The sequence below is a fragment of the Plectropomus leopardus genome, chromosome 23, assembly GCF_026936395.1.
Source record: "Plectropomus leopardus strain MGB_pleo_1.0 chromosome 23, ASM2693639v1, whole genome shotgun sequence".
In the NCBI taxonomy this organism is placed as follows: domain Eukaryota; kingdom Metazoa; phylum Chordata; class Actinopteri; order Perciformes; family Serranidae; genus Plectropomus; species Plectropomus leopardus.
Window position 1 is genome coordinate 13209425 of NC_142198.1, and position 27779 is coordinate 13237203.

The following is a 27779-nucleotide window of genomic DNA, read 5'->3' on the forward strand; positions in this document are numbered from 1 at the left end:
AAAAAGGTCCTAAAAGGTCTTGCATTGTAGCTGGTGAACATTGCAGAAACTAAACTAAACTAAACTTCAATGATATGCTGCAACAGTAACTTTAAAATATGCATTTACTATCAAGGGTTGGAAAAGAAAAAAACTGGTTAACATTTACTTTATATTAAATAACAGTAATTTAATACTGAAAAGTTTTGAGGCCATGACCTGCCACTGAAGAAGAATATGAGGCAATAACACAAAAGATGTGCAGATATAAAGATATTTTCCATTGCATTGTCATTGTATTGTGCCATCTATTTAAATATATAGCATATTTAAAACTCCAAATATAATGTCCAATATTCATTCATTGTCTTTAAATATAAAATTCTCTTTTGTTTCTAATACATTTCTTCTTGCTGCTTTACCACGTCATGAGAAATCTAAATTTATTCATTATCATGACTTGTGGAACGTCATTCAACATTCCTGTAGGTGGAATGCATCGGCAACCTGTCTCACAGAACAAAAGAAAGGGAGTATGCCTGGGGAGTATTATACTGGGCCAAAAAAACAAACTGACACCTGACAGCCTCTATCCAATAATTTCATATTGTTCATTGCTAAGGTGACACAACATTTCTCAGGGTATCGCCCATGAATTACGTGGTAAGCTTTTATTCTGTCCCAATATAAAGGCCTTAACTGTCGCTTAAGGTGAACGTTTTGCAATATAAAACATGTGAACTCAACTGAATTGAAAGACACTGAAATAGATTAAAATCTTGGAAGCCGGTAGAAAGGGGGAATTTAAAACATTTCATCTCATATCTTTTCACTTTGGGTAAGTACATTTTAAGTGTGTATGTAGACTTTTATACATTTAAACTGTGTGTATCACAGTGCATGCCTGTGTCTGATTAATGTTTTTATATTAATTATAAGTTGTTTATTGTAACAGTATCCTCTATTCAATTTCTCTGTCTGACTTTTGGGGAATGCAATCTATTTTATTGCAAATTTTGTTATGATCACTTCATAAAAGTGACAAAAAGTAATTAGATATTATCACTTTTTTAAATGCTCTATGGCATCCTGTTGTAGGTTTCTCATGAGCTGATACTCTCAGAGGGTTTTAAAATTCGGATCCATCCCCATTTACATGGCATATGTAAACTCTCTTTTTTGAAGCATGGTAAAAAAAATGTACTGTTTTGAATACAAACACACATCCTATTTTTAAATTCAGATATAAATAAAAATAACTACCTTAAAAAATTTAATATTTTATGGGTTTTTGTAGTATTTTTTTAGTACTCCTACATCATAAGTTCAGAGGTCTTATAGCACCCCTGTGCTAATGGGGGTTTCAGATTTGCTCAAACATATTGCACTCTGATTGATGCTTGCGAACACTTACATGAATTGAGTCTTTTGGGAGGTTAAGGATTAGTTTTCTCACTCAGTGGAGCTGCCTGTTTAAGTAATCTGATTGTTGAGGTAGTGCATGTGGACATCTATATAATAGCTCTAACCTGGTTGGAAAAATTGATAATAGAGACATTAGAAATTGAAGTTAAACTGTGGGAAAAAAAAAACATTTATATCAGTGAAATGTGAAGAAATAGGTGACATTTTTCAGGCAGGATATTAGCGTCAAATTCTGACAACCTGAAAGTTTCCTTTTACTTATTGACCGGTGGCCACTGGTTGAAAATGAGGTTGTGTAAAGGGAAACGGGCCTTTTCCAACAAGTTAATGAAACATAGTCCTCAAAAAAATTGCTGGAGATCTTCCAAAAATGTCTATATTATATTTAATATATGACACACTGAAAAATAGCAGAGCTTTGAGTGTGCACTGATTATTTTTATTGTTTTAAGTTCTTTTGAAGTAAAACGTCTTTAGAGATCAGAAAACATAATTCAGTGAACACATACTGTATTTTAATTGTTAAATATAGCCTAGAAAACCGCCACTACACATGGTTGCATTAATAAGAGAAGACAGGAAAAAAAAAACAGAATCAAGCCATGTCCTGTTGAATGTCTTGTGTACAATGAGTCATGAAAGCTGAAAATACTGCTGTAATGATTTCTGTCATTTTCAGATTTAAAAGTGCCAGTAACTTAAATATTAATTATTTAAATATAATGGCGACTATTATTCAAAACCTTTGAAAGTGCAACATCTATTGGTGAGTGTCTATCTTCTTTGACATTGTAGACACAGAAGAAGAGGAGATGGATTTCAACTGGATCCTGTTCATTTTCATGATTAAAGCAGGTAAGGCAATAATTTAAAAGATTGCATTGAAAGTATGTTCATAGAAAGTAATAAAAACGGCATTGAACAATAACAGCATAAAAACAGAAGTACAGTTCTGGAATGCATCTAAAAGTGTACCTCTTAACAATTAAAACATAATGCACTTGCACAAGCATTAGATTATAAAAATACATTGAAAGCTAAATTTCACCCGTGTTACAATGATCTTATAAATGTGTGATAACTTTTAGCTTTGACAGTACCGGCTGCGAGTACTACTGTCATGCCCACAACTACTACACCTGAACCCACAACAACTACACTTGATCCTACAACAACTACACCAGAACCTACTACGACTACAGCTGAAACTACAACAACTACACCTTATCCTACTACAACTACACCTGAACCTACAACAACTACGCCTGAACCAAGTACCACTACGCCAGAACCTACTACAACAACACCCGAACCAACTACAACTACACCTGAAACTACAACTACACCAGAACCAACCATGACCACACCACAACCAACTACTACAACACCTGAATCTACTACAACTACACCTGAACCTACGACAACAACACCAGAACCAACTACTACAACACCTGAACCTACTACAACTACACCTGAACCTACGACAACAACACCAGAACCAACTACAACTACACCAGAACCTGCTACAACTACACCAGAACCTACTACAACTACACCTGAACCAACTACAACTACACCTGAACCTACTACAACTACGCCTGAACCAACTACCACTACTCCTGAAAAAACTACCACTACTCCTGAACCTATTACAACTACGCCTGAACCAACTACCACTACACCAGAACCTACGACAACAACACCCGAACCGACTACAACTACACCTGATCCTACTACAACTACACCTGACCCAACTACAACTACACCAGAACCTACAACTACACAAGAACCAACCACGACCACACCAGAACCAACTACTACATCACTTGAACCTACTACAACTACACCAGAACCTACTACAACTACACCTGAACCAACTACATCTACACCTGAACCTACTACAACTACGCCTGAACCAACTACCACTACTCCTGAACCAACTACCACTACTCCTGAACCTACTACAACTACGCCTGAACCAACTACCACTACTCCTGAACCACCTACCACTACTCCTCAACCTACTACAACTACGCCTGAACCAACTACCACTACTCCTGAACCAACTACCACTACTCCTGAACCTACTACAACTACGGCTGAACCAACTACCACTACACCAGAACCTACTACAACAACACCCGAACCGACTACAACTACACCTGAACTAACAACAACCACTACACCTGAACCAACCACTACCACACCAGAACCAACTACTACAACGCCTGAACCTACTACAACTACGCCTGAACCTACAACAACACCAGAACCTACTACAACTACACCTGAACCTACGACAACAACACCAGAACCAACTACAACTACACCAGAACCTACTACAACTACACCAGAAACTACTACAACTACACCAGAACCTACTACAACTACACCTGAACCCACAACAACTACACCTGATCCTACAACAACTACACCAGAACCTACGACTACAACTGAACCTACAACAAAAGCACCTGATCCTACTACAACTACACCTGAACCAACTACAACTACACCAGAACCTACAACTACACCAGAACCAACAACCACGACACCTGAACCTACAACGACAACACCAGAACCTACTACAACAACACCTGAACCAACTACCACTACACCAGAACCTACTACAACACCAGAACCAACTACAACTACACCTGAAACTACAACTACACAAGGACCAACCACGACCACACCAGAACCAACTACTACAACACTTGAACCTACTACAACTACACCAGAACCTACTACAACTACACCTGAACCAACTACAAATACACCTGAACCTACTACAACTACGCCTGAACCAACTACCACTACTCCTGAACCAACTACCACTACTCCTGAACCTACTACAACTACGCCTGAACCAACTACCACTACTCCTGAACCACCCACCACTACTCCTGAACCTACTACAACTACGCCTGAACCAACTACCACTACTCCTGAAAAAACTACCACTACTCCTGAACCTATTACAACTACGCCTGAACCAACTACCACTACACCAGAACCTACGACAACAACACCCGAACCGACTACAACTACACCTGATCCTACTACAACTACACCTGACCCAACTACAACTACACCAGAACCTACAACTACACAAGAACCAACCACGACCACACCAGAACCAACTACTACATCACTTGAACCTACTACAACTACACCAGAACCTACTACAACTACACCTGAACCAACTACATCTACACCTGAACCTACTACAACTACGCCTGAACCAACTACCACTACTCCTGAACCAACTACCACTACTCCTGAACCTACTACAACTACGCCTGAACCAACTACCACTACTCCTGAACCACCTACCACTACTCCTCAACCTACTACAACTACGCCTGAACCAACTACCACTACTCCTGAACCAACTACCACTACTCCTGAACCTACTACAACTACGGCTGAACCAACTACCACTACACCAGAACCTACTACAACAACACCCGAACCGACTACAACTACACCTGAACCTACAACAACCATTACACCTGAACCAACCACTACCACACCAGAACCAACTACTACAACACCTGAACCTACTACAACTACACCTGAACCTACGACAACACCAGAACCAACTACAACTACACCAGAACCTACTACAACAACACCAGAACCAACTACAACTACACCAGAACCTACTACAACTACACCAGGACCTACTACAACTACACCAGAACCGACTACAACTACACCTGAACCCACAACAACTACACCTGATCCTACAACAACTACACCAGAACCTACGACTACAACTGAACCTACAACAAAAGCACCTGATCCTACTACAACTACACCTGAACCAACTACAACTACACCAGAACCTACAACTACACCAGAACCAACAACCACGACACCTGAACCTACAACGACAACACCAGAACCTACTACAACAACACCTGAACCAACTACCACTACACCAGAACCTACTACAACACCCGAACCAACTACAACTACACCTGAAACTACAACTACACAAGGACCAACCACGACCACACCAGAACCAACTACTACAACACTTGAACCTACTACAACTACACCAGAACCTACTACAACTACACCTGAACCAACTACAAATACACCTGAACCTACTACAACTACGCCTGAACCAACTACCACTACTCCTGAACCTACTACAACTACTCCTGAACCTACTACAAGTACGCCTGAACCAACTACCACTACTCCTGAACCACCCACCACTACTCCTGAACCTACTACAACTACGCCTGAACCAACTACCACTACACCAGAACCTACTACAACTACGCCTGAACCAACTACCACTACACCAGAACCTACTACAACAACACCCGAACCGACTACAACTACACCAGAACCTACTACAACTACACCTGAACCTACTACAACTACGCCTGAACCAACTACCACTACTCCTGAACCAACTACCACTACGCCTGAACCAACTACCACTACTCCTGAACCACCTACCACTACCCTGAACCTACTACAAGTACGCCTGAACCAACTACCACTACTCCTGAACCACCCACCACTACTCCTGAACCTACTACAACTACACCTGAACCAACTACCACTACACCAGAACCTACTACAACGACGCCTGAACCAACTACCACTACACCAGAACCTACTACAACTACGCCTGAACCAACTACAACTACATCAGAACCTACTACAACAACACCAACCGATTACAACTACACCAGAACCTACTACAACTACACCTGAACCTACTACAACTACGCCTGAACCAACTACCACTACTCCTGAACCAACGACCACTACGCCTGAACCAACTACCACTACACCAGAACCTACTACAACAACACCCGAACCGACTCACAACTACACCTGGAACCTACTACAACCACACCTGAACCCACTACAACTACGCCTGAACCAACTACAACTACACCTGAACCAACTACAAATACACCTGAACCTACTACAACTACGCCTGAACCAACTACCACTACTCCTGAACCAACTACCACAACTCCTGAACCTACTACAACCACGCCTGAACCAACTACCACTACTCCTGAACCACCCACCACTACTCCTGAACCAACTACAACTACGCCTGAACCAACTACCACTACACCAGAACCTACTACAACTACGCCTGAACCAACTACCACTACACCAGAACCTACTACAACAACACCCGAACCGACTACAACTACACCAGAACCTACTACAACTACACCTGAACCTACTACAACTACGCCTGAACCAACTACCACTACTCCTGAACCAACTACCACTACGCCTGAACCAACTACTACTACACCAGAACCTACTACAACAACACCCGAACCGACTACAACTACGCCTGAACCAACTACCACTACTCCTGAACCTACTACAACTACTCCTGAACCTACTACAACTACGCCTGAACCAACTACCACTACTCCTGAACCACCTACCACTACTCCTGAACCTACTACAACTACGCCTGAACCAACTACCACTACTCCTGAACCACCCACCACTACTCCTGAACCTACTACAACTACGCCTGAACCAACTACCACTACACCAGAACCTACTACAACTACGCCTGAACCAACTACCACTACACCAGAACCTACTACAACAACACCCGAACCGACTACAACTACACCAGAACCTACTACAACTACACCTGAACCTACTACAACTACGCCTGAACCAACTACCACTACTCCTGAACCAACTACCACTACGCCTGAACCAACTACCACTACACCAGAACCTACTACAACAACACCCGAACCGACTACAACTACACCTGAACCTACTACAACTACACCTGAACCTACTACAACTACGCCTGAACCAACTACAACAACACCTGAACCAACTACAATTACACCTGAACCTACTACAACTACGCCTGAACCAACTACCACTACTCCTGAACCAACTACCACTACTCCTGAACCTACTACAACTACGCCTGAACCAACTACCACTACACCTGAACCAACTACCACTACACCTGAACCTACTACAACCACGCCTGAACCAACTACCACTACACCAGAACCTACTACAACTACGCCTGAACCAACTACCACTACACCAGAACCTACTACAACAACACCCGAACCGACTACAACTACACCAGAACCTACTACAACTACACCTGAACCTACTACAACTACGCCTGAACCAACTACCACTACTCCTGAACCTACTACAACTACTCCTGAACCTACTACAACTACGCCTGAACCAACTACCACTACTCCTGAACCACCTACCACTACTCCTGAACCTACTACAACTACGCCTGAACCAACTACCACTACTCCTGAACCACCCACCACTACGCCTGAACCTACTACAACTACGCCTGAACCAACTACCACTACACCAGAACCTACTACAACTACGCCTGAACCAACTACCACTACACCAGAACCTACTACAACAACACCCGAACCGACTACAACTACACCAGAACCTACTACAACTACACCTGAACCTACTACAACTACGCCTGAACCAACTACCACTACTCCTGAACCAACTACCACTACGCCTGAACCAACTACCACTACACCAGAACCTACTACAACAACACCCGAACCGACTACAACTACACCTGAACCTACTACAACTACACCTGAACCTACTACAACTACGCCTGAACCAACTACCACTACTCCTGAACCTACTACAACTACTCCTGAACCTACTACAACTACGCCTGAACCAACTACCACTACTCCTGAACCAACTACCACTACTCCTGAACCTACTACAACTACGCCTGAACCAACTACCACTACTCCTGAACCACCCACCACTACTCCTGAACCTACTACAACTACGCCTGAACCAACTACCACTACACCAGAACCTACTACAACTACGCCTGAACCAACTACCACTACACCAGAACCTACTACAACAACAATTCGAACCGACTACAACTACACCAGAACCTACTACAACTACACCTGAACCTACTACAACTACGCCTGAACCAACTACCACTACTCCTGAACCAACTACCACTACGCCTGAACCAACTACCACTACACCTGAACCTACTACAACTACACCTGAACCTACTACAACTACGCCTGAACCAACTACAACTACACCTGAACCAACTACAACTACACCTGAACCTACTACAACTACGCCTGAACCAACTACCACTACTCCTGAACCAACTACCACTACTCCTGAACCTACTACAACTACGCCTGAACCAACTACCACTACTCCTGAACCACCCACCACTACTCCTGAACCTACTACAACTACGCCTGAACCAACTACCACTACACCAGAACCTACTACAACTACGCCTGAACCAACTACCACTACACCAGAACCTACTACAACAACACCCGAACCGACTACAACTACACCAGAACCTACTACAACTACACCTGAACCTACTACAACTACGCCTGAACCAACTACCACTACTCCTGAACCAACTACCACTACGCCTGAACCAACTACCACTACACCTGAACCTACTACAACAACACCTGAACCGACTACAACTACACCTGAACCTACTACAACTACACCTGAACCTACTACAACTACGCCTGAACCAACTACAACTACACCTGAACCAACTACAAATACACCTGAACCTACTACAACTACGCCTGAACCAACTACCACTACTCCTGAACCAACTACCACTACTCCTGAACCTACTACAACTACGCCTGAACCAACTACCACTACTCCTGAACCACCCACCACTACTCCTGAACCTACTACAACTACGCCTGAACCAACTACCACTACACCAGAACCTACTACAACTACGCCTGAACCAACTACCACTACACCAGAACCTACTACAACAACACCCGAACCGACTACAACTACACCAGAACCTACTACAACTACACCTGAACCTACTACAACTACGCCTGAACCAACTACCACTACTCCTGAACCAACTACCACTACGCCTGAACCAACTACCACTACACCAGAACCTACTACAACAACACCCGAACCGACTACAACTACACCTGAACCTACTACAACTACACCTGAACCTACTACAACTACGCCTGAACCAACTACCACTACTCCTGAACCTACTACAACTACTCCTGAACCTACTACAACTACGCCTGAACCAACTACCACTACTCCTGAACCACCTACCACTACTCCTGAACCTACTACAACTACGCCTGAACCAACTACCACTACTCCTGAACCACCCACCACTACTCCAGAACCTACCACTACTACACCTGAACCAACTACCACTACACCTGAACCTACTACAACAACACTTCAACCGACAACCACTACACCAGAACCTACTACAACAACACCCGAACCTACTACAACTACACCAGAACCTACTACAACTACACCTGAACCTACTACAACTACGCCTGAACCAACTACCACTACTCCTGAACCAACTACCACTACGCCTGAACCAACTACCACTACACCAGAACCTACTACAACAACACCCGAACCGACTACAACTACACCTGAAACTACAACTACACAAGAACCAACCACGACCACACCAGAACCAACTACTACATCACTTGAACCTACTACAACTACACCAGAACCTACTACAACTACACCTGAACCAACTACATCTACACCTGAACCTACTACAACTACGCCTGAACCAACTACCACTACTCCTGAACCACCCACCACTACTCCTGAACCTACTACAACTACGCCTGAACCAACTACCACTACACCAGAACCTACTACAACTACGCCTGAACCAACTACCACTACACCAGAACCTACTACAACAACACCCGAACCGACTACAACTACACCAGAACCTACTACAACTACACCTGAACCTACTACAACTACGCCTGAACCTACAACAACTACTCCAGAACCTACCACTACTACACCTGAACCAACTACCACTACACCTGAACCTACTACAACAACACCTGAAGTGACAACCACTACACCTGAACCTACTACAACACCTGAACCAACCACTACTACACCTGAACCTACAACACCAGAACCTACCACAACTACACCTGAACCTACTACAACTACGCCTGAACCAACTACCACTACTCCTGAACCAACTACCACTACTCCTGAATCTACTACAACTACGCCTGAACCAACTACCACTACTCCTGAACCACCCACCACTACTCCTGAACCTACTACAACTACGCCTGAACCAACTACCACTACACCAGAACCTACTACAACTACGCCTGAACCAACTACCACTACACCAGAACCTACTACAACAACACCCGAACCGACTACAACTACACCAGAACCTACTACAACTACACCTGAACCTACTACAACTACGCCTGAACCAACTACCACTACTCCTGAACCAACTACCACTACACCTGAACCAACTACCACTACACCAGAACCTACTACAACAACACCCGAACCGACTACAACTACACCTGAACCTACTACAACTACACCTGAACCTACTACAACTACGCCTGAACCAACTACCACTACTCCTGAACCTACTACAACTACTCCTGAACCTACTACAACTACGCCTGAACCAACTACCACTACTCCTGAACCACCTACCACTACTCCTGAACCTACTACAACTACGCCTGAACCAACTACCACTACACCAGAACCTACTACAACAACACCCGAACCGACTACAACTACACCTGAACCAACAACAACCACTACACCTGAACCAACCACTACCACACCAGAACCAACTACTACAACGCCTGAACCTACTACAACTACGCCTGAACCTACAACAACAACACCAGAACCTACTACAACTACACCTGAACCAACTACAACACCAGAACCCACGACAACAACACCAGAACCAACTACAACTACAGTAGAACCTACTACAACTACACCAGAACCTACTACAACTACACCTGAACCAACTACAACTACACCAGAACCTACTACAACCACACCAGAACCTACTACAACTACACCTGAACCAACTACAACTACATCGGAACCTACAACTACACCAAAACTGACAACAACTACACCTGAACCTACAACAACAACACCAGAACCTACTACAACTACACCTGAACCAACTACAACTACGCTTGAACCAACTACCACTACACCTGAACCAACTACAGCTACACCAGAAACTACTACAACTACACCTGAACCAACTACAATTACACCAGAACCTACTACAACTACGCCTGAACCAACTACCACTACTCCTGAACCAACTACCACTACTCCTGAACCTACTACAACTACGCCTGAACCAACTACCACTACACCAGAACCTACTCCAACAACACCCGAACCGACTACAACTACACCTGAACCTACAACAACCACTACACCTGAACCAACCACTACCACACCAGAACCAACTACAACACCTGAACCTACTACAACTACACCTGAACCTACAACAACAACACCAGAACCCACTACAACTACACCAGAACCGACAACCTCTACACCTGAACCTACAACTACACCTGAACCTACTACAACTACGCCTGAACCAACTACCACTACTCCTGAACCAACTACCACTACTCCTGAACCTACTACAACTACGCCTGAACCAACTACCACTACACCAGAACCTACTCCAACAACACCTGAACCGACTACAACTACACCTGAACCTACAACTACTCCAGAACCAACCACTACCACACCAGAACCAACTACTACAACACCTAAACCTACTACAACTACACCTGAACCTACAACTACTCCAGAACCAACCACTACCACACCAGAACCAACTACTACAACACCTAAACCTACTACAACTACACCAGAACCCACTACAACTACACCAGAACCTTCTACAACTACGCCTGAACCAACTACCACTACTCCTGAACCTACAACAACTACCCCTGAACCAACTACCACTACACCAGAACCTACTACAACAACACCCAAACCGACTACACCTGAACCTACTACAACTACACCTGAACCTATTACAACACCAGAACCCACTACAACTACACCAGAACCTACTACAACTACACCTGAACCTACAACCACTACACCTGCACCGACAACTGCTACATCAACCACTTTGGCCCCTCAGGCTACTTATACCCTCACAGCAGACTTAGCAGGAGAAACTTTTACACCTGCCCTCACTGACAAAACCAGCCCTGAATTCAAAGAACTTGAAAGCCGATTTATAGATACGGTGAGTGCGTTTTCGATACATCTGTTACTGACAATGTCAATTGTGTTGAACAAATAATTCCACAGAATGTTTTCATCAGAAGATTTAACTATTAAGCTGAACATCCATTTCAATAACAGTTGCATTTCTGTCTTATTATATTTCTAGAAGATGTGCTTGAATGCTACTTGAGCTTCTTTATTCTTGCTCTCTTTTTACAGTGCACTCAAATATACAGCAAGAAATATCCAACTCTGTTTCTTTCCTGCCACGTGCAAAGATTCAGGTAAAAACATTTTGTGTTTTTTTTGCTAACAGTGGTTCACGTTTTTGTAGTTGTGTAAGTTGTCGTGGTATTTTACTTTAAAAATTGGTAACATGTAACATCAACAGTGTCATAAAAATCACATATGATACAAAGTTATAAGATCATCTAATGTCAGTATTTAACACTTCTCTCATTTGGTTTTATGACAGTGCCATACCAGCACGAGCAAATGGAGTTAGAGCAAATTTTCAGGCTGTCCTCAAAGCCAATAGTGGAGCACTCCCAAGAAATAGTGCTGTGTCTGCTGCCATGAGAGAGGCGGTGTCTGATCCCACCAATACCTTCAGTGTGAAAATAAATCCCACCTCTGTCCAGACAATAGGTAAGTAAACCAATGTTTGACTCTAATCAGTAAAACAGTATACATGTGCTGATCATGCTGTGTTTTAAAAGTCAAAAACAAACAAGTGGCTGTATAGACAACATTGAGAAACAGCTTCAGCATTGAAGAGTTCAATCCATGCAGGATGATCTATTTTCTGAGCTAATTTGTATTCAGCCAGAATTCTGAAAGCGTCATGAATTTGTTCCTAACCATAAGGTTTCTGATTTTCATCACGTCATGTCTAAATAAGTTGCTATAGAGATTGCAAAGCCCATTTTTTGCCAGCCTTTTAAATTGTTCTTAAATGTTTTTGACATTGCAACTGCAGTCAGTGTGAAATTAAACAAGGAAAAAGAACTCCTTTTTCTTTGCAAACCAATACTCATTTACATGTTCTTTTGCGATTTCACAGATGGTCCAGTTCCAGATCCAACTACAATTTCCCCAGCTACTACTGCTGCACCTACAACTACACTGAACCCACTACTACAACACCTGAACCTACAACCACTACACCTAATCCAACTACAACTACACCTGAACCTACAACCACTACACCTGCACCGACAACTGCTACATCAACCACTTTGGCCCCTCAGGCTACTTATACCCTCACAGCAGACATAGCAGAAGAAACTTTTACACCTGCCCTCACTGACAAAACCAGCCCTGAATTCAGAGAACTTGAAAGCCGATTTATAGATACGGTGAGTGCGTTTGCGATGCATCTGTTACTGACAATGTCAATTGTGTTGAACAAATAATTCCACAGAATGTTTTCATTAGAAGATTCAACTATTAAGCTGAACATCCATTTCAATAACAGTTGCATTTCTGTCTTATTATATTTCTAGAAGATGTGCTTGAATGCTACTTGAGCTTCTTTATTCTTGCTCTCTTTTTACAGTGCACTCAAATATACAGCAAGAAATATCCAACTCTGTTTCTTTCCTGCCGCGTGCAAAGATTCAGGTAAAAACATTTTGTGTTTTTTTTGCTAACAGTGGTTCACGTTTTTGTAGTTGTGTAAGTTGTCGTGGTATTTTACTTTAAAAATTGGTAACATGTAACATCAACAGTGTCATAAAAATCACATATGATACAAAGTTATAAGATCATCTAATGTCAGTATTTAACACTTCTCTCATTTGGTTTTATGACAGTGCCTTAACACCACAAGCGGAGGGAGTTAGAGCAAATTTTCAGGCTGTCCTCAAAGCCAATAGTGGAGCACTCCCAAGAAATAGTGCTGTGTCTGCTGCCATGAGAGAGGCGGTGTCTGATCCCACCAATACCTTCAGTGTGAAAATAAATCCCACCTCTGTCCAGACAATAGGTAAGTAAACCAATGTTTGACTCTAATCAGTAAAACAGTATACATGTGCTGATCATGCTGTGTTTTAAAAGTCAAAAACAAACAAGTGGCTGTATAGACAACATTGAGAAACAGCTTCAGCATTGAAGAGTTCAATCCATGCAGGATGATCTATTTTCTGAGCTAATTTGTATTCAGCCAGAATTCTGAAAGCGTTATGAATTTGTTCCTAACCATAAGGTTTCTGATTTTCATCACGTCATAACTAAATAAGTTGCTATAGAGATTGCAAAGCCCATTTTTGCCAGCCTTTTAAATTGTTCTTAAATGTTTTTGACATTGCAACTGCAGTCAGTGTGAAATTAAACAAGGAAAAAGAACTCCTTTTTCTTTGCAAACCAATACTCATTTACATGTTCTTTTGCGATTTCACAGATGGTCCAGTTCCAGATCCAACTACAATTTCCCCAGCTACTACTGCTGCACCTACAACTACACGTGAAACCACTACTACAACACCTGAACCTACAACCACTACACCTAATCCAACTACAACTACACCTGAACCTACAACCACTACACCTGCACCGTCAACTGCTACACAAACCACTTTGGCCCCTCAGGCTACTTATACCCTCACAGCAGACATAGCAGAAGAAACTTTTACACCTGCCCTCACTGACAAAACCAGCCCTGAATTCAGAGAACTTGAAAGCCGACTTATAGATACGGTGAGTGCGTTTGCATGCATCTGTTACTGACAATGTCAATTGTGTTGAACAAATAATTCCACAGAATGTTTTCATTAGAAGATTCAACTATTAAGCTGAACATCCATTTCAATAACAGTTGCATTTCTGTCTTATTATATTTCTAGAAGATGTGCTTGAATGCTACTTGAGCTTCTTTATTATTGCTCTCTTTTTACAGTGCACTCAAATATACAGCAAGAAATATCCAACTCTGTTTCTTTCCTGCCGCGTGCAAAGATTCAGGTAAAAACATTTTGTGTTTTTTTTGCTAACAGTGGTTCACGTTTTTGTAGTTGTGTAAGTTGTCGTGGTATTTTACTTTAAAAATTGGTAACATGTAACATCAACAGTGTCATAAAAATCACATATGATACAAAGTTATAAGATCATCTAATGTCAGTATTTAACACTTCTCTCATTTGGTTTTATGACAGTGCCATACCAGCACGAGCAAATGGAGTTAGAGCAAATTTTCAGGCTGTCCTCAAAGCCAATAGTGGAGCACTCCCAAGAAATAGTGCTGTGTCTGCTGCCATGAGAGAGGCGGTGTCTGATCCCACCAATACCTTCAGTGTGAAAATAAATCCCACCTCTGTCCAGACAATAGGTAAGTAAACCAATGTTTGACTCTAATCAGTAAAACAGTATACATGTGCTGATCATGCTGTGTTTTAAAAGTCAAAAACAAACAAGTGGCTGTATAGACAACATTGAGAAACAGCTTCAGCATTGAAGAGTTCAATCCATGCAGGATGATCTATTTTCTGAGCTAATTTGTATTCAGCCAGAATTCTGAAAGCGTTATGAATTTGTTCCTAACCATAAGGTTTCTGATTTTCATCACGTCATAACTAAATAAGTTGCTATAGAGATTGCAAAGCCCATTTTTTGCCAGCCTTTTAAATTGTTCTTAAATGTTTTTGACATTGCAACTGCAGTCAGTGTGAAATTAAACAAGGAAAAGAACTCCTTTTTCTTTGCAAACCAATACTCATTTACATGTTCTTTTGCGATTTCACAGATGGTCCAGTTCCAGATCCAACTACAATTTCCCCAGCTACTACTGCTGCACCTACAACTACACGCGAACCCACTACTACAACACCTGAACCTACAACCACTACACCTAATCCAACTACAACTACACCTGAACCTACAACCACTACACCTGCACCGACAACTGCTACATCAACCACTTTGGCCCCTCAGGCTACTTATACCCTCACAGCAGACATAGCAGAAGAAACTTTTACACCTGCCCTCACTGACAAAACCAGCCCTGAATTCAGAGAACTTGAAAGCCGATTTATAGATACGGTGAGTGCGTTTGCGATGCATCTGTTACTGACAATGTCAATTGTGTTGAACAAATAATTCCACAGAATGTTTTCATTAGAAGATTCAACTATTAAGCTGAACATCCATTTCAATAACAGTTGCATTTCTGTCTTATTATATTTCTAGAAGATGTGCTTGAATGCTACTTGAGCTTCTTTATTCTTGCTCTCTTTTTACAGTGCACTCAAATATACAGCAAGAAATATCCAACTCTGTTTCTTTCCTGCCGCGTGCAAAGATTCAGGTAAAAACATTTTGTGTTTTTTTTGCTAACAGTGGTTCACGTTTTTGTAGTTGTGTAAGTTGTCGTGGTATTTTACTTTAAAAATTGGTAACATGTAACATCAACAGTGTCATAAAAATCACATATGATACAAAGTTATAAGATCATCTAATGTCAGTATTTAACACTTCTCTCATTTGGTTTTATGACAGTGCCTTAACACCACAAGCGGAGGGAGTTAGAGCAAATTTTCAGGCTGTCCTCAAAGCCAATAGTGGAGCACTCCCAAGAAATAGTGCTGTGTCTGCTGCCATGAGAGAGGCGGTGTCTGATCCCACCAATACCTTCAGTGTGAAAATAAATCCCACCTCTGTCCAGACAATAGGTAAGTAAACCAATGTTTGACTCTAATCAGTAAAACAGTATACATGTGCTGATCATGCTGTGTTTTAAAAGTCAAAAACAAACAAGTGGCTGTATAGACAACATTGAGAAACAGCTTCAGCATTGAAGAGTTCAATCCATGCAGGATGATCTATTTTCTGAGCTAATTTGTATTCAGCCAGAATTCTGAAAGCGTTATGAATTTGTTCCTAACCATAAGGTTTCTGATTTTCATCACGTCATAACTAAATAAGTTGCTATAGAGATTGCAAAGCCCATTTTTTGCCAGCCTTTTAAATTGTTCTTAAATGTTTTTGACATTGCAACTGCAGTCAGTGTGAAATTAAACAAGGAAAAAGAACTCCTTTTTCTTTGCAAACCAATACTCATTTACATGTTCTTTTGCGATTTCACAGATGGTCCAGTTCCAGATCCAACTACAATTTCCCCAGCTACTACTGCTGCACCTACAACTACACGTGAAACCACTACTACAACACCTGAACCTACAACCACTACACCTAATCCAACTACAACTACACCTGAACCTACAACCACTACACCTGCACCGTCAACTGCTACACAAACCACTTTGGCCCCTCAGGCTACTTATACCCTCACAGCAGACATAGCAGAAGAAACTTTTACACCTGCCCTCACTGACAAAACCAGCCCTGAATTCAGAGAACTTGAAAGCCGATTTATAGATACGGTGAGTGCGTTTGCGATGCATCTGTTACTGACAATGTCAATTGTGTTGAACAAATAATTCCACAGAATGTTTTCATTAGAAGATTCAACTATTAAGCTGAACATCCATTTCAATAACAGTTGCATTTCTGTCTTATTATATTTCTAGAAGATGTGCTTGAATGCTACTTGAGCTTCTTTATTATTGCTCTCTTTTTACAGTGCACTCAAATATACAGCAAGAAATATCCAACTCTGTTTCTTTCCTGCCACGTGCAAAGATTCAGGTAAAAACATTTTGTGTTTTTTTTGCTAACAGTGGTTCACGTTTTTGTAGTTGTGTAAGTTGTCGTGGTATTTTACTTTAAAATTGGTAACATGTAACATCAACAGTGTCATAAAAATCACATATGATACAAAGTTATAAGATCATCTAATGTCAGTATTTAACACTTCTCTCATTTGGTTTTATGACAGTGCCATACCAGCACGAGCAAATGGAGTTAGAGCAAATTTTCAGGCTGTCCTCAAAGCCAATAGTGGAGCACTCCCAAGAAATAGTGCTGTGTCTGCTGCCATGAGAGAGGCGGTGTCTGATCCCACCAATACCTTCAGTGTGAAAATAAATCCCACCTCTGTCCAGACAATAGGTAAGTAAACCAATGTTTGACTCTAATCAGTAAAACAGTATACATGTGCTGATCATGCTGTGTTTTAAAAGTCAAAAACAAACAAGTGGCTGTATAGACAACATTGAGAAACAGCTTCAGCATTGAAGAGTTCAATCCATGCAGGATGATCTATTTTCTGAGCTAATTTGTATTCAGCCAGAATTCTGAAAGCGTTATGAATTTGTTCCTAACCATAAGGTTTCTGATTTTCATCACGTCATAACTAAATAAGTTGCTATAGAGATTGCAAAGCCCATTTTTTGCCAGCCTTTTAAATTGTTCTTAAATGTTTTTGACATTGCAACTGCAGTCAGTGTGAAATTAAACAAGGAAAAAGAACTCCTTTTTCTTTGCAAACCAATACTCATTTACATGTTCTTTTGCGATTTCACAGATGGTCCAGTTCCAGATCCAACTACAATTTCCCCAGCTACTACTGCTGCACCTACAACTACACGTGAAACCACTACTACAACACCTGAACCTACAACCACTACACCTAATCCAACTACAACTACACCTGAACCTACAACCACTACACCTGCACCGTCAACTGCTACACAAACCACTTTGGCCCCTCAGGCTACTTATACCCTCACAGCAGACATAGCAGAAGAAACTTTTACACCTGCCCTCACTGACAAAACCAGCCCTGAATTCAGAGAACTTGAAAGCCGATTTATAGATACGGTGAGTGCGTTTGCGATGCATCTGTTACTGACAATGTCAATTGTGTTGAACAAATAATTCCACAGAATGTTTTCATCAGAAGATTTAACTATTAAGCTGAACATCCATTTCAATAACAGTTGCATTTCTGTCTTATTATATTTCTAGAAGATGTGCTTGAATGCTACTTGAGCTTCTTTATTATTGCTCTCTTTTTACAGTGCACTCAAATATACAGCAAGAAATATCCAACTCTGTTTCTTTCCTGCCGCGTGCAAAGATTCAGGTAAAAACATTTTGTGTTTTTTTTGCTAACAGTGGTTCACGTTTTTGTAGTTGTGTAAGTTGTCGTGGTATTTTACTTTAAAAATTGGTAACATGTAACATCAACAGTGTCATAAAAATCACATATGATACAAAGTTATAAGATCATCTAATGTCAGTATTTAACACTTCTCTCATTTGGTTTTATGACAGTGCCTTAACACCACAAGCGGAGGGAGTTAGAGCAAATTTTCAGGCTGTCCTCAAAGCCAATAGTGGAGCACTCCCAAGAAATAGTGCTGTGTCTGCTGCCATGAGAGAGGCGGTGTCTGATCCCACCAATACCTTCAGTGTGAAAATAAATCCCACCTCTGTCCAGACAATAGGTAAGTAAACCAATGTTTGACTCTAATCAGTAAAACAGTATACATGTGCTGATCATGCTGTGTTTTAAAAGTCAAAAACAAACAAGTGGCTGTATAGACAACATTGAGAAACAGCTTCAGCGTTGAAGAGTTCAATCCATGCAGGATGATCTATTTTCTGAGCTAATTTGTATTCAGCCAGAATTCTGAAAGCGTCATGAATTTGTTCCTAACCATAAGGTTTCTGATTTTCATCACTTCATAACTAAATAAGTTGCTATAGAGATTGCAAAGCCCATTTTTTGCCAGCCTTTTAAATTGTTCTTAAATGTTTTTGACATTGCAACTGCAGTCAGTGTGAAATTAAAAAAGGAAAAAGAACTCCTTTTTCTTTGCAAACCAATACTCATTTACATGTTCTTTTGCAATTTCACAGATGGTCCAGTTCCAGATCCAACTACAATTTCCCCAGCTACTACTGCTGCACCTACAACTACACGTGAAACCACTACTACAACACCTGAACCTACAACCACTACACCTAATCCAACTACAACTACACCTGAACCTACAACCACTACACCTGCACCGTCAACTGCTACACAAACCACTTTGGCCCCTCAGGCTACTTATACCCTCACAGCAGACATAGCAGAAGAAACTTTTACACCTGCCCTCACTGACAAAACCAGCCCTGAATTCAGAGAACTTGAAAGCCGATTTATAGATACGGTGAGTGCGTTTGCGATGCATCTGTTACTGACAATGTCAATTGTGTTGAACAAATAATTCCACAGAATGTTTTCATTAGAAGATTCAACTATTAAGCTGAACATCCATTTCAATAACAGTTGCATTTCTGTCTTATTATATTTCTAGAAGATGTGCTTGAATGCTAATTGAGCTTCTTTATTCTTGCTCTCTTTTTACAGTGCACTCAAATATACAGCAAGAAATATCCAACTCTGTTTCTTTCCTGCCACGTGCAAAGATTCAGGTAAAAACATTTTGTGTTTTTTTGCTAATAGTGGTTCACGTTTTTGTAGTTGTGTAAGTTGTCGTGGTATTTTACTTTAAAAATAGGTAACATGTAACATCAACAGTGTGAAAATCACACATGATACAAAGTTATAAGATCATCTAATGTCAGTATCATTTGGTTTTATGACAGTGCCTTAGCACCACAAGCGGACGGAGTTAGAGCAAATTTTCAGGCTGTCCTCAAAGCCAATAGTGGAGCACTCCCAAGAAATAGTGCTGTGTCTGCTGCCATGAGAGAGGCGGTGTCTGATCCCACCAATACCTTCAGTGTGAAAATAAATCCCACCTCTGTCCAGACAATAGGTAAGTAAACCAATGTTTGACACTTATCAGTAAAACAGTATACATGTGCTGATCATGCTGTGTTTTAAAAGTCAAAAACAAACAAGTGGCTGTATAGACAACATTGAGAAACAGCTTCAGTGTTGAAGAGTTCAATCCATGCAGGATGATCTATTTTCTGAGCTAATTTGTATTCAGCCAGAATTCTGAAAGCGTCATGAATTTGTTCCTAACCATAAGGTTTCAGATTTTCATCACGTCATAACTAAATAAGTTGCTATAGAGATTGCAAAGCCCATTTTTTGCCAGCCTTTTAAATTGTTCTTAAATGTTTTTGACATTGCAACTGCAGTAAGTGTGAAATTAATCAAGGAAAAAGAACTCCTTTTTCTTTGCAAACCAATACTCATTTACATGTTCTTTTGTGATTTTACAGATGGTCCAGTTCCAGATCCAACTACAATTTCCCCAGCTACTACTGCTGCACCTACAACTACACGCGTACCCGCTACTACAACACCTGAACCTACAACCACTACACCTAATCCAACTACAACTACACCTGAACCTACAACCACTACACCTGCACCCACAACTGCTACATCAACCACTTTGGCCCCTCAGGCTACTTATACCCTCACAGCAGACCTAGCAGGAGAAACTTTTACACCTGCCCTCACTGACAAAACCAGCCCTGAATTCAGAGAACTTGAAAGCCGATTTATAGATACGGTGAGTGCGTTTTCGATGCATCTGTTACTGACAATGTCAATTGTGTTGAACAAATAATTCCACAGAATGTTTTCATTAGAAGATTCAACTATTAAGCTGAACATCCATTTCAATAACAGTTGCATTTCTGTCTTATTATATTTCTAGAAGATGTGCTTGAATGCTAATTGAGCTTCTTTATTATTGCTCTCTTTTTACAGTGCACTCAAATATACAGCAAGAAATATCCAACTCTGTTTCTTTCCTGCCGCGTGCAAAGATTCAGGTAAAAACATTTTGTGTTTTTTTTGCTAACAGTGGTTCACGTTTTTGTAGTTGTGTAAGTTGTCGTGGTATTTTACTTTAAAAATTGGTAACATGTAACATCAACAGTGTCATAAAAATCACATATGATACAAAGTTATAAGATCATCTAATGTCAGTATTTAACACTTCTCTCATTTGGTTTTATGACAGTGCCTTAACACCACAAGCGGACGGAGTTAGAGCAAATTTTCAGGCTGTCCTCAAAGCCAATAGTGGAGCACTCCCAAGAAATAGTGCTGTGTCTGCTGCCATGAGAGAGGCGGTGTCTGATCCCACCAATACCTTCAGTGTGAAAATAAATCCCACCTCTGTCCAGACAATAGGTAAGTAAACCAATGTTTGACACTTATCAGTAAAACAGTATACATGTGCTGATCATGCTGTGTTTTAAAAGTCAAAAACAAACAAGTGGCTGTATAGACAACATTGAGAAACAGCTTCAGCGTTGAAGAGTTCAATCCATGCAGGATGATCTATTCTCTGAGCTAATTTGTATTCAGCCAGAATTCTGAAAGCGTCATTAATTTGTTCCTAACCATAAGGTTTCTGATTTTCATCACTTCATAACTAAATAAGTTGCTACAGAGACTGCAAAGTCCATTTTTGCCAGCCTTTTAAATTGTTCTTAAATGTTTTTGACATTGCAACTGCAGTAAGTGTGAAATTAATCAAGGAAAAAGAACTCCTTTTTCTTTGCAAACCAATACTCATTTACATGTTCTTTTGTGATTTTACAGATGGTCCAGTTCCAGATCCAACTACAATTTCCCCAGCTACTACTGCTGCACCTACAACTACACACGAACCCACTACTACAACACCTGAACCTACAACCACTACACCTAATCCAACTACAACTACACCTGAACCTACAACCACTACACCTGCACCGACAACTGCTACATCAACCACTTTGGCCCCTCAGGCTACTTATACTCTCACAGCAGACTTAGCAGGAGAAACTTTTACACCTGCCCTCACTGACAAAACCAGCCCTGAATTCAGAGAACTTGAAAGCCGATTTATAGATACGGTGAGTGCGTTTTCGATGCATCTGTTACTGACAATGTCAATTGTGTTGAACAAATAATTCCACAGAATGTTTTCATTAGAAGATTCAACTATTAAGCTGAACATCCATTTCAATAACAGTTGCATTTCTGTCTTATTATATTTCTAGAAGATGTGCTTGAATGCTAATTGAGCTTCTTTATTATTGCTCTCTTTTTACAGTGCACTCAAATATACAGCAAGAAATATCCAACTCTGTTTCTTTCCTGCCGCGTGCAAAGATTCAGGTAAAAACATTTTGTGTTTTTTTCCTAACCGTGGTTCATGTTTTTGTAGTTGTATAAGTTGTTGTGGTATTTTACTTTAAAAATTGGTAACATGTAACATCAACAGTGTCATAAAAATCACATATGATACAAAGTTATAAGATCATCTAATGTCAGTATTTAACACTTCTCTCATTTGGTTTTATGACAGTGCCTTAACACCACAAGCGGAGGGAGTTAGAGCAAATTTTCAGGCTGTCCTCAAAGCCAATAGTGGAGCACTCCCAAGAAATAGTGCTGTGTCTGCTGCCATGAGAGAGGCGGTGTCTGATCCCACCAATACCTTCAGTGTGAAAATAAATCCCACCTCTGTCCAGACAATAGGTAAGTAAACCAATGTTTGACACTTATCAGTAAAACAGTATACATGTGCTGATCATGCTGTGTTTTAAAAGTCAAAAACAAACAAGTGGCTGTATAGACAACATTGAGAAACAGCTTCAGTGTTGAAGAGTTCAATCCATGCAGGATGATCTATTTTCTGAGCTAATTTGTATTCAGCCAGAATTCTGAAACTGTCATGAATTTGTTCCTAACCATAAGGTTTCTGATTTTCATCACTTCATAACTAAATAAGTTGCTACAGAGACTGCAAAGTCCATTTTTGCCAGCCTTTTAAATTGTTCTTAAATGTTTTTGAAATTGCAACTGCAGTCAGTGTGAAATTAAACAAGGAAAAAGAACTCCTTTTTCTTTGCAAACCAATACTCATTTACATGTTCTTTTGCGATTTTACAGATGGTCCAGTTCCAGATCCAACTACAATTTCCCCAGCTACTACTGCTGCACCTACAACTACACGCGAACCCACTACTACAACACCTGAACCTACAACCACTACACCTAATCCAACTACAACTACACCTGAACCTACAACCACTACACCTGCACCGACAACTGCTACACAAACCACTTTGGCCCCAGATGTCACCTATACCCTCACAGCAGACTTAGCAGGAGAAACTTTTACACCTGCCCTCACTGATACAAACAGCCCTGAATTCAAAGAACTTGCAATCCGAGTAATAGATACGGTGAGTGCCTTTTTTAATACGTTATTCACAATGTCAATGGTGGCAACAAGCAATTCCAAATAATGTTTCATTAAAAGATGTAATTGTCAAGCTAAACATCCATTTCAATTACATTTGCATTTCTTTTTTACAGTGTGCTCTCATATACAGAAGGAAATATCCAAATCTGTTCCTTTTCTGCCTTGTGAAAAGTTTCAGGTAAAAACATTTTATGTTTTTTCTTGTTTCCTAACAGTGGCTCACTTTTTTTGTAGTAGTATTTTAGTTTAAAAATAGGTATCATGTAATATCAATAGTGTCGTGAAAATCACATATGATACAGATTTGACAAATTGATCTCATATAAGTATTTAACACTTTGTTTCATTATGACAGTGCCTTAATATCACGAACGGAGGGAGTTAGAGCAAATTTTCAAGTTGTCTTAAATACTACAAGTGGAGCACTCCCAATGAATAGTGCTGTGGCTGCTACCTTAACAGAGGCGGTGTCTGATTCCACCAATAACTTCAGCGTGAGCATAAATCCTACCTCAGTGGAAACAATAGGTAAGTAAACCAATGTTGTACTCTAATCAGTAAAACAGTATACTGTATACTAGTGCTGATCATGCTGTTTTAAAAGTCAGAAACAAAAGAATTGGAAGTATAGACAAAAATGAGAAACACAGCTTCAGTGTTGTACAGTTCAATTCATGCAGGATGAGTTATTTTCTAAGTTAATTTGTATTCAGCCAGACTTCTGGTAATGTAAAGAATTAACTAACTAACTGTAAGGTTTCTGACATGTATTACTCCATAACTGAATAAGTTGTGATAGAGGTTGCAAAGACCAAATTTGCCAGCTTTTTGAAGTTGTTCTTACATGTTTTTGACACTGCCACCACAGTCAGTCTCAAAGTAAACAAGAAAAAGGAACTCCTTTTTGTTTGCACACCAATACTCATTTACATGTTCTCATATGAATTCACAGCCGGTCCACTTCCAGATCCAACTACAGTTTCCCCAGCTACTACTGCTGCACCTATAACTGCCGTAGCTACTACTGCTGTAACTACTACTGCTGCACCTATAACTGCTGCACCTACAACTGCCACACTCATACCAAAAAGGGCCACTTTCAGATCTCTTCAAAGCACATTTACAGCCGACTTGTTGAATCCATCATCCACAGCTTATCAGGATCGCGTTAACTTGATAACAGACCAGGTAAGTTTCCCCCTCCTGCTGCTACAACAGCTGAATTATTTTAATCAGAGCTCATGCACTCTCCAATAGAAAGGAACATTTAGTCTACATACTTAAGTCCAATTTTTACAGACATTATGCTATGAGAATATATTCAGAAAAAAAAGCTACTCATTGGACAGTTTCTCATTTGATTTCCCTTACAATCAGAATATTTTTCTGAACGATGTCTCGTGTCCCAGGAAGTACACTATTTCACATTAATCCACATAAATACATATGCAAACAGTTCAGTGTTTCAAGGTGAAAATAAATGTAAAAAGTTTCTTAATACAACTTCTTTTCTGTTTTTGTAGCTTGATCCGATTTTTAGAAGGACATTCCCCTCCTCCTACAGGTCCATGGAAGTTGTTGCATTCAGGTAATATTTTAAGATTTATTATTACATTTTAAGAGTAGCAGCCTACGTCCGACATTTCAAACTTTTTTTCTTTGTTTCCTCTTCTGTAGCAATGGATCAGTCATCAACACCGTGGACTTTCTCTTTCAAAGCACAAATGCTCCTAGTAACACTGAAATTGCAAATACTTTGATCAACGCATCTTCAACCGTCATCGGCTTCGACATTGAAACCACCTCCATTGCAGTGAATGGCATGGGTAAGGATTACTGAGTGCTAATCGATCAAACATTTCAAACATTGCACAAATGTTTGTTAAACTAATGTCTTGTTTTATTTTCTCTCATTAACAGAAGTTTCAAGTGGAGTAAGCCACAAGATCAGTCTCATCACTGCATCCTGCATGGTGCTGTTGTCATGGCTACTGTCAAGCCAGCATTAGCATCAGTCCTGATTTCCATCTGCACTGGCATGAAAAAGGACTTTGTTGTCAGTAAGTTTCAGCTTTTATATTCCCAAAGGAAAATAAGCCATTAAGGGACATGGCCCTAAAACGTTTTCACCAATATTTCTGTAACATATATAGGGTCTTTTTTCCACAGTTTGAGGTTGGTAACTCTAAGCGCAACCTTTCACCATATCTGGTGTGTTTTGGAGTTAATTTGTTAGCCCCTTCCCCTGGTCTATTGTCCTCCAGATAATGGATTTAAGTCTCATGCCACATGGGACCAGACAGACTAACGTTTGTGTACAAGCTGTCTTTGCACATCAAGTCCAGCTCACTGCTGCTGCTGATACATAGTCAGTACAATTATGTATCTATTGCAATAATTAACAGAGCTGCAAATTAACTTGCTTTCAAATTCAACTTTAAGTACCTTTACCATGGGATCATTATCAGTACAAAAAGCCAAACAATATATCTTTAAAGCCTGGGATGTCAGCAAATAATTGCACTGCTAATGTAAAAAAAACCCAGCCAAACTGTACAATGACTCTCACCATTGTTTAAATGAAGTTGATCACCTGGGAGAATACAGTAAAGGGAACAGGCGTCTTGAATGAAATGAAGGAACACATGCAGGTCATAGTGAGCTGCTCATCTCATCCTTAAACCAGTGAATAGAGTCATCATGTTATAATAATATATATGTCAAAACAATGCTCTGTCAGTGTTCTTTTATTTATACAGAATGTATTTATGTAATCATAGCTTATTCTGGGAGATTTCTTGTAGTTTGTATATCTGTAAGAAACTTTACGATGATCAGAATACAAAGCTTTGAATAATTTGAATTTTCTCATGTGATGTTTTGCAGTTTTGGTGGATAAACAGCACCGCAACATGTTTAATGTCAGAAGCTTAAATAAAAGCAGCAGTGACGTTTAAAGACTATCAAACCCTGCCGTGTGATTTGTATAAGTCTAAAATTTCACAATAGCATTTTAGAATCAGTCTTTGTTTTTGTTGTGTCAGTGAATCAGGTTTGTTCAGAAAAATCTAGGAGTGCTGCATACTTTACTTTGGTTTTCTTTAATACACTGCTCCTCAATCACCTCAAACACATATTAACTAC

General features: G+C 40.4%; 1 protein-coding gene across 1 annotated transcript; it reads left to right on the plus strand.

Annotated features, from left to right (window-relative positions):
- The first annotated feature begins 678 nt into the window (after positions 1-678).
- Positions 679-27172, plus strand: LOC148185658 (uncharacterized). Its single transcript, XM_088074030.1, has 35 exons — positions 679-817; positions 2200-2259; positions 2493-4342; positions 4850-5909; positions 10797-12580; positions 12781-12845; positions 14376-14548; positions 14963-15258; positions 15458-15522; positions 15714-15886; positions 16301-16596; positions 16797-16861; positions 17053-17225; positions 17641-17936; positions 18137-18201; positions 18392-18564; positions 18980-19275; positions 19476-19540; positions 19732-19904; positions 20320-20615; positions 20816-20880; positions 21055-21227; positions 21643-21938; positions 22139-22203; positions 22395-22567; positions 22982-23277; positions 23478-23542; positions 23733-23905; positions 24320-24615; positions 24749-24813; positions 24991-25163; positions 25588-25823; positions 26159-26223; positions 26313-26461; positions 26556-27172. The coding sequence occupies exons 2-35, from the start codon at positions 2217-2219 to the stop codon at positions 26642-26644; spliced, it is 9786 nt and encodes a 3261-aa protein (XP_087930156.1). The 5' UTR covers positions 679-817; positions 2200-2216; the 3' UTR covers positions 26645-27172.
- The last annotated feature ends 607 nt before the right edge of the window (positions 27173-27779 follow it).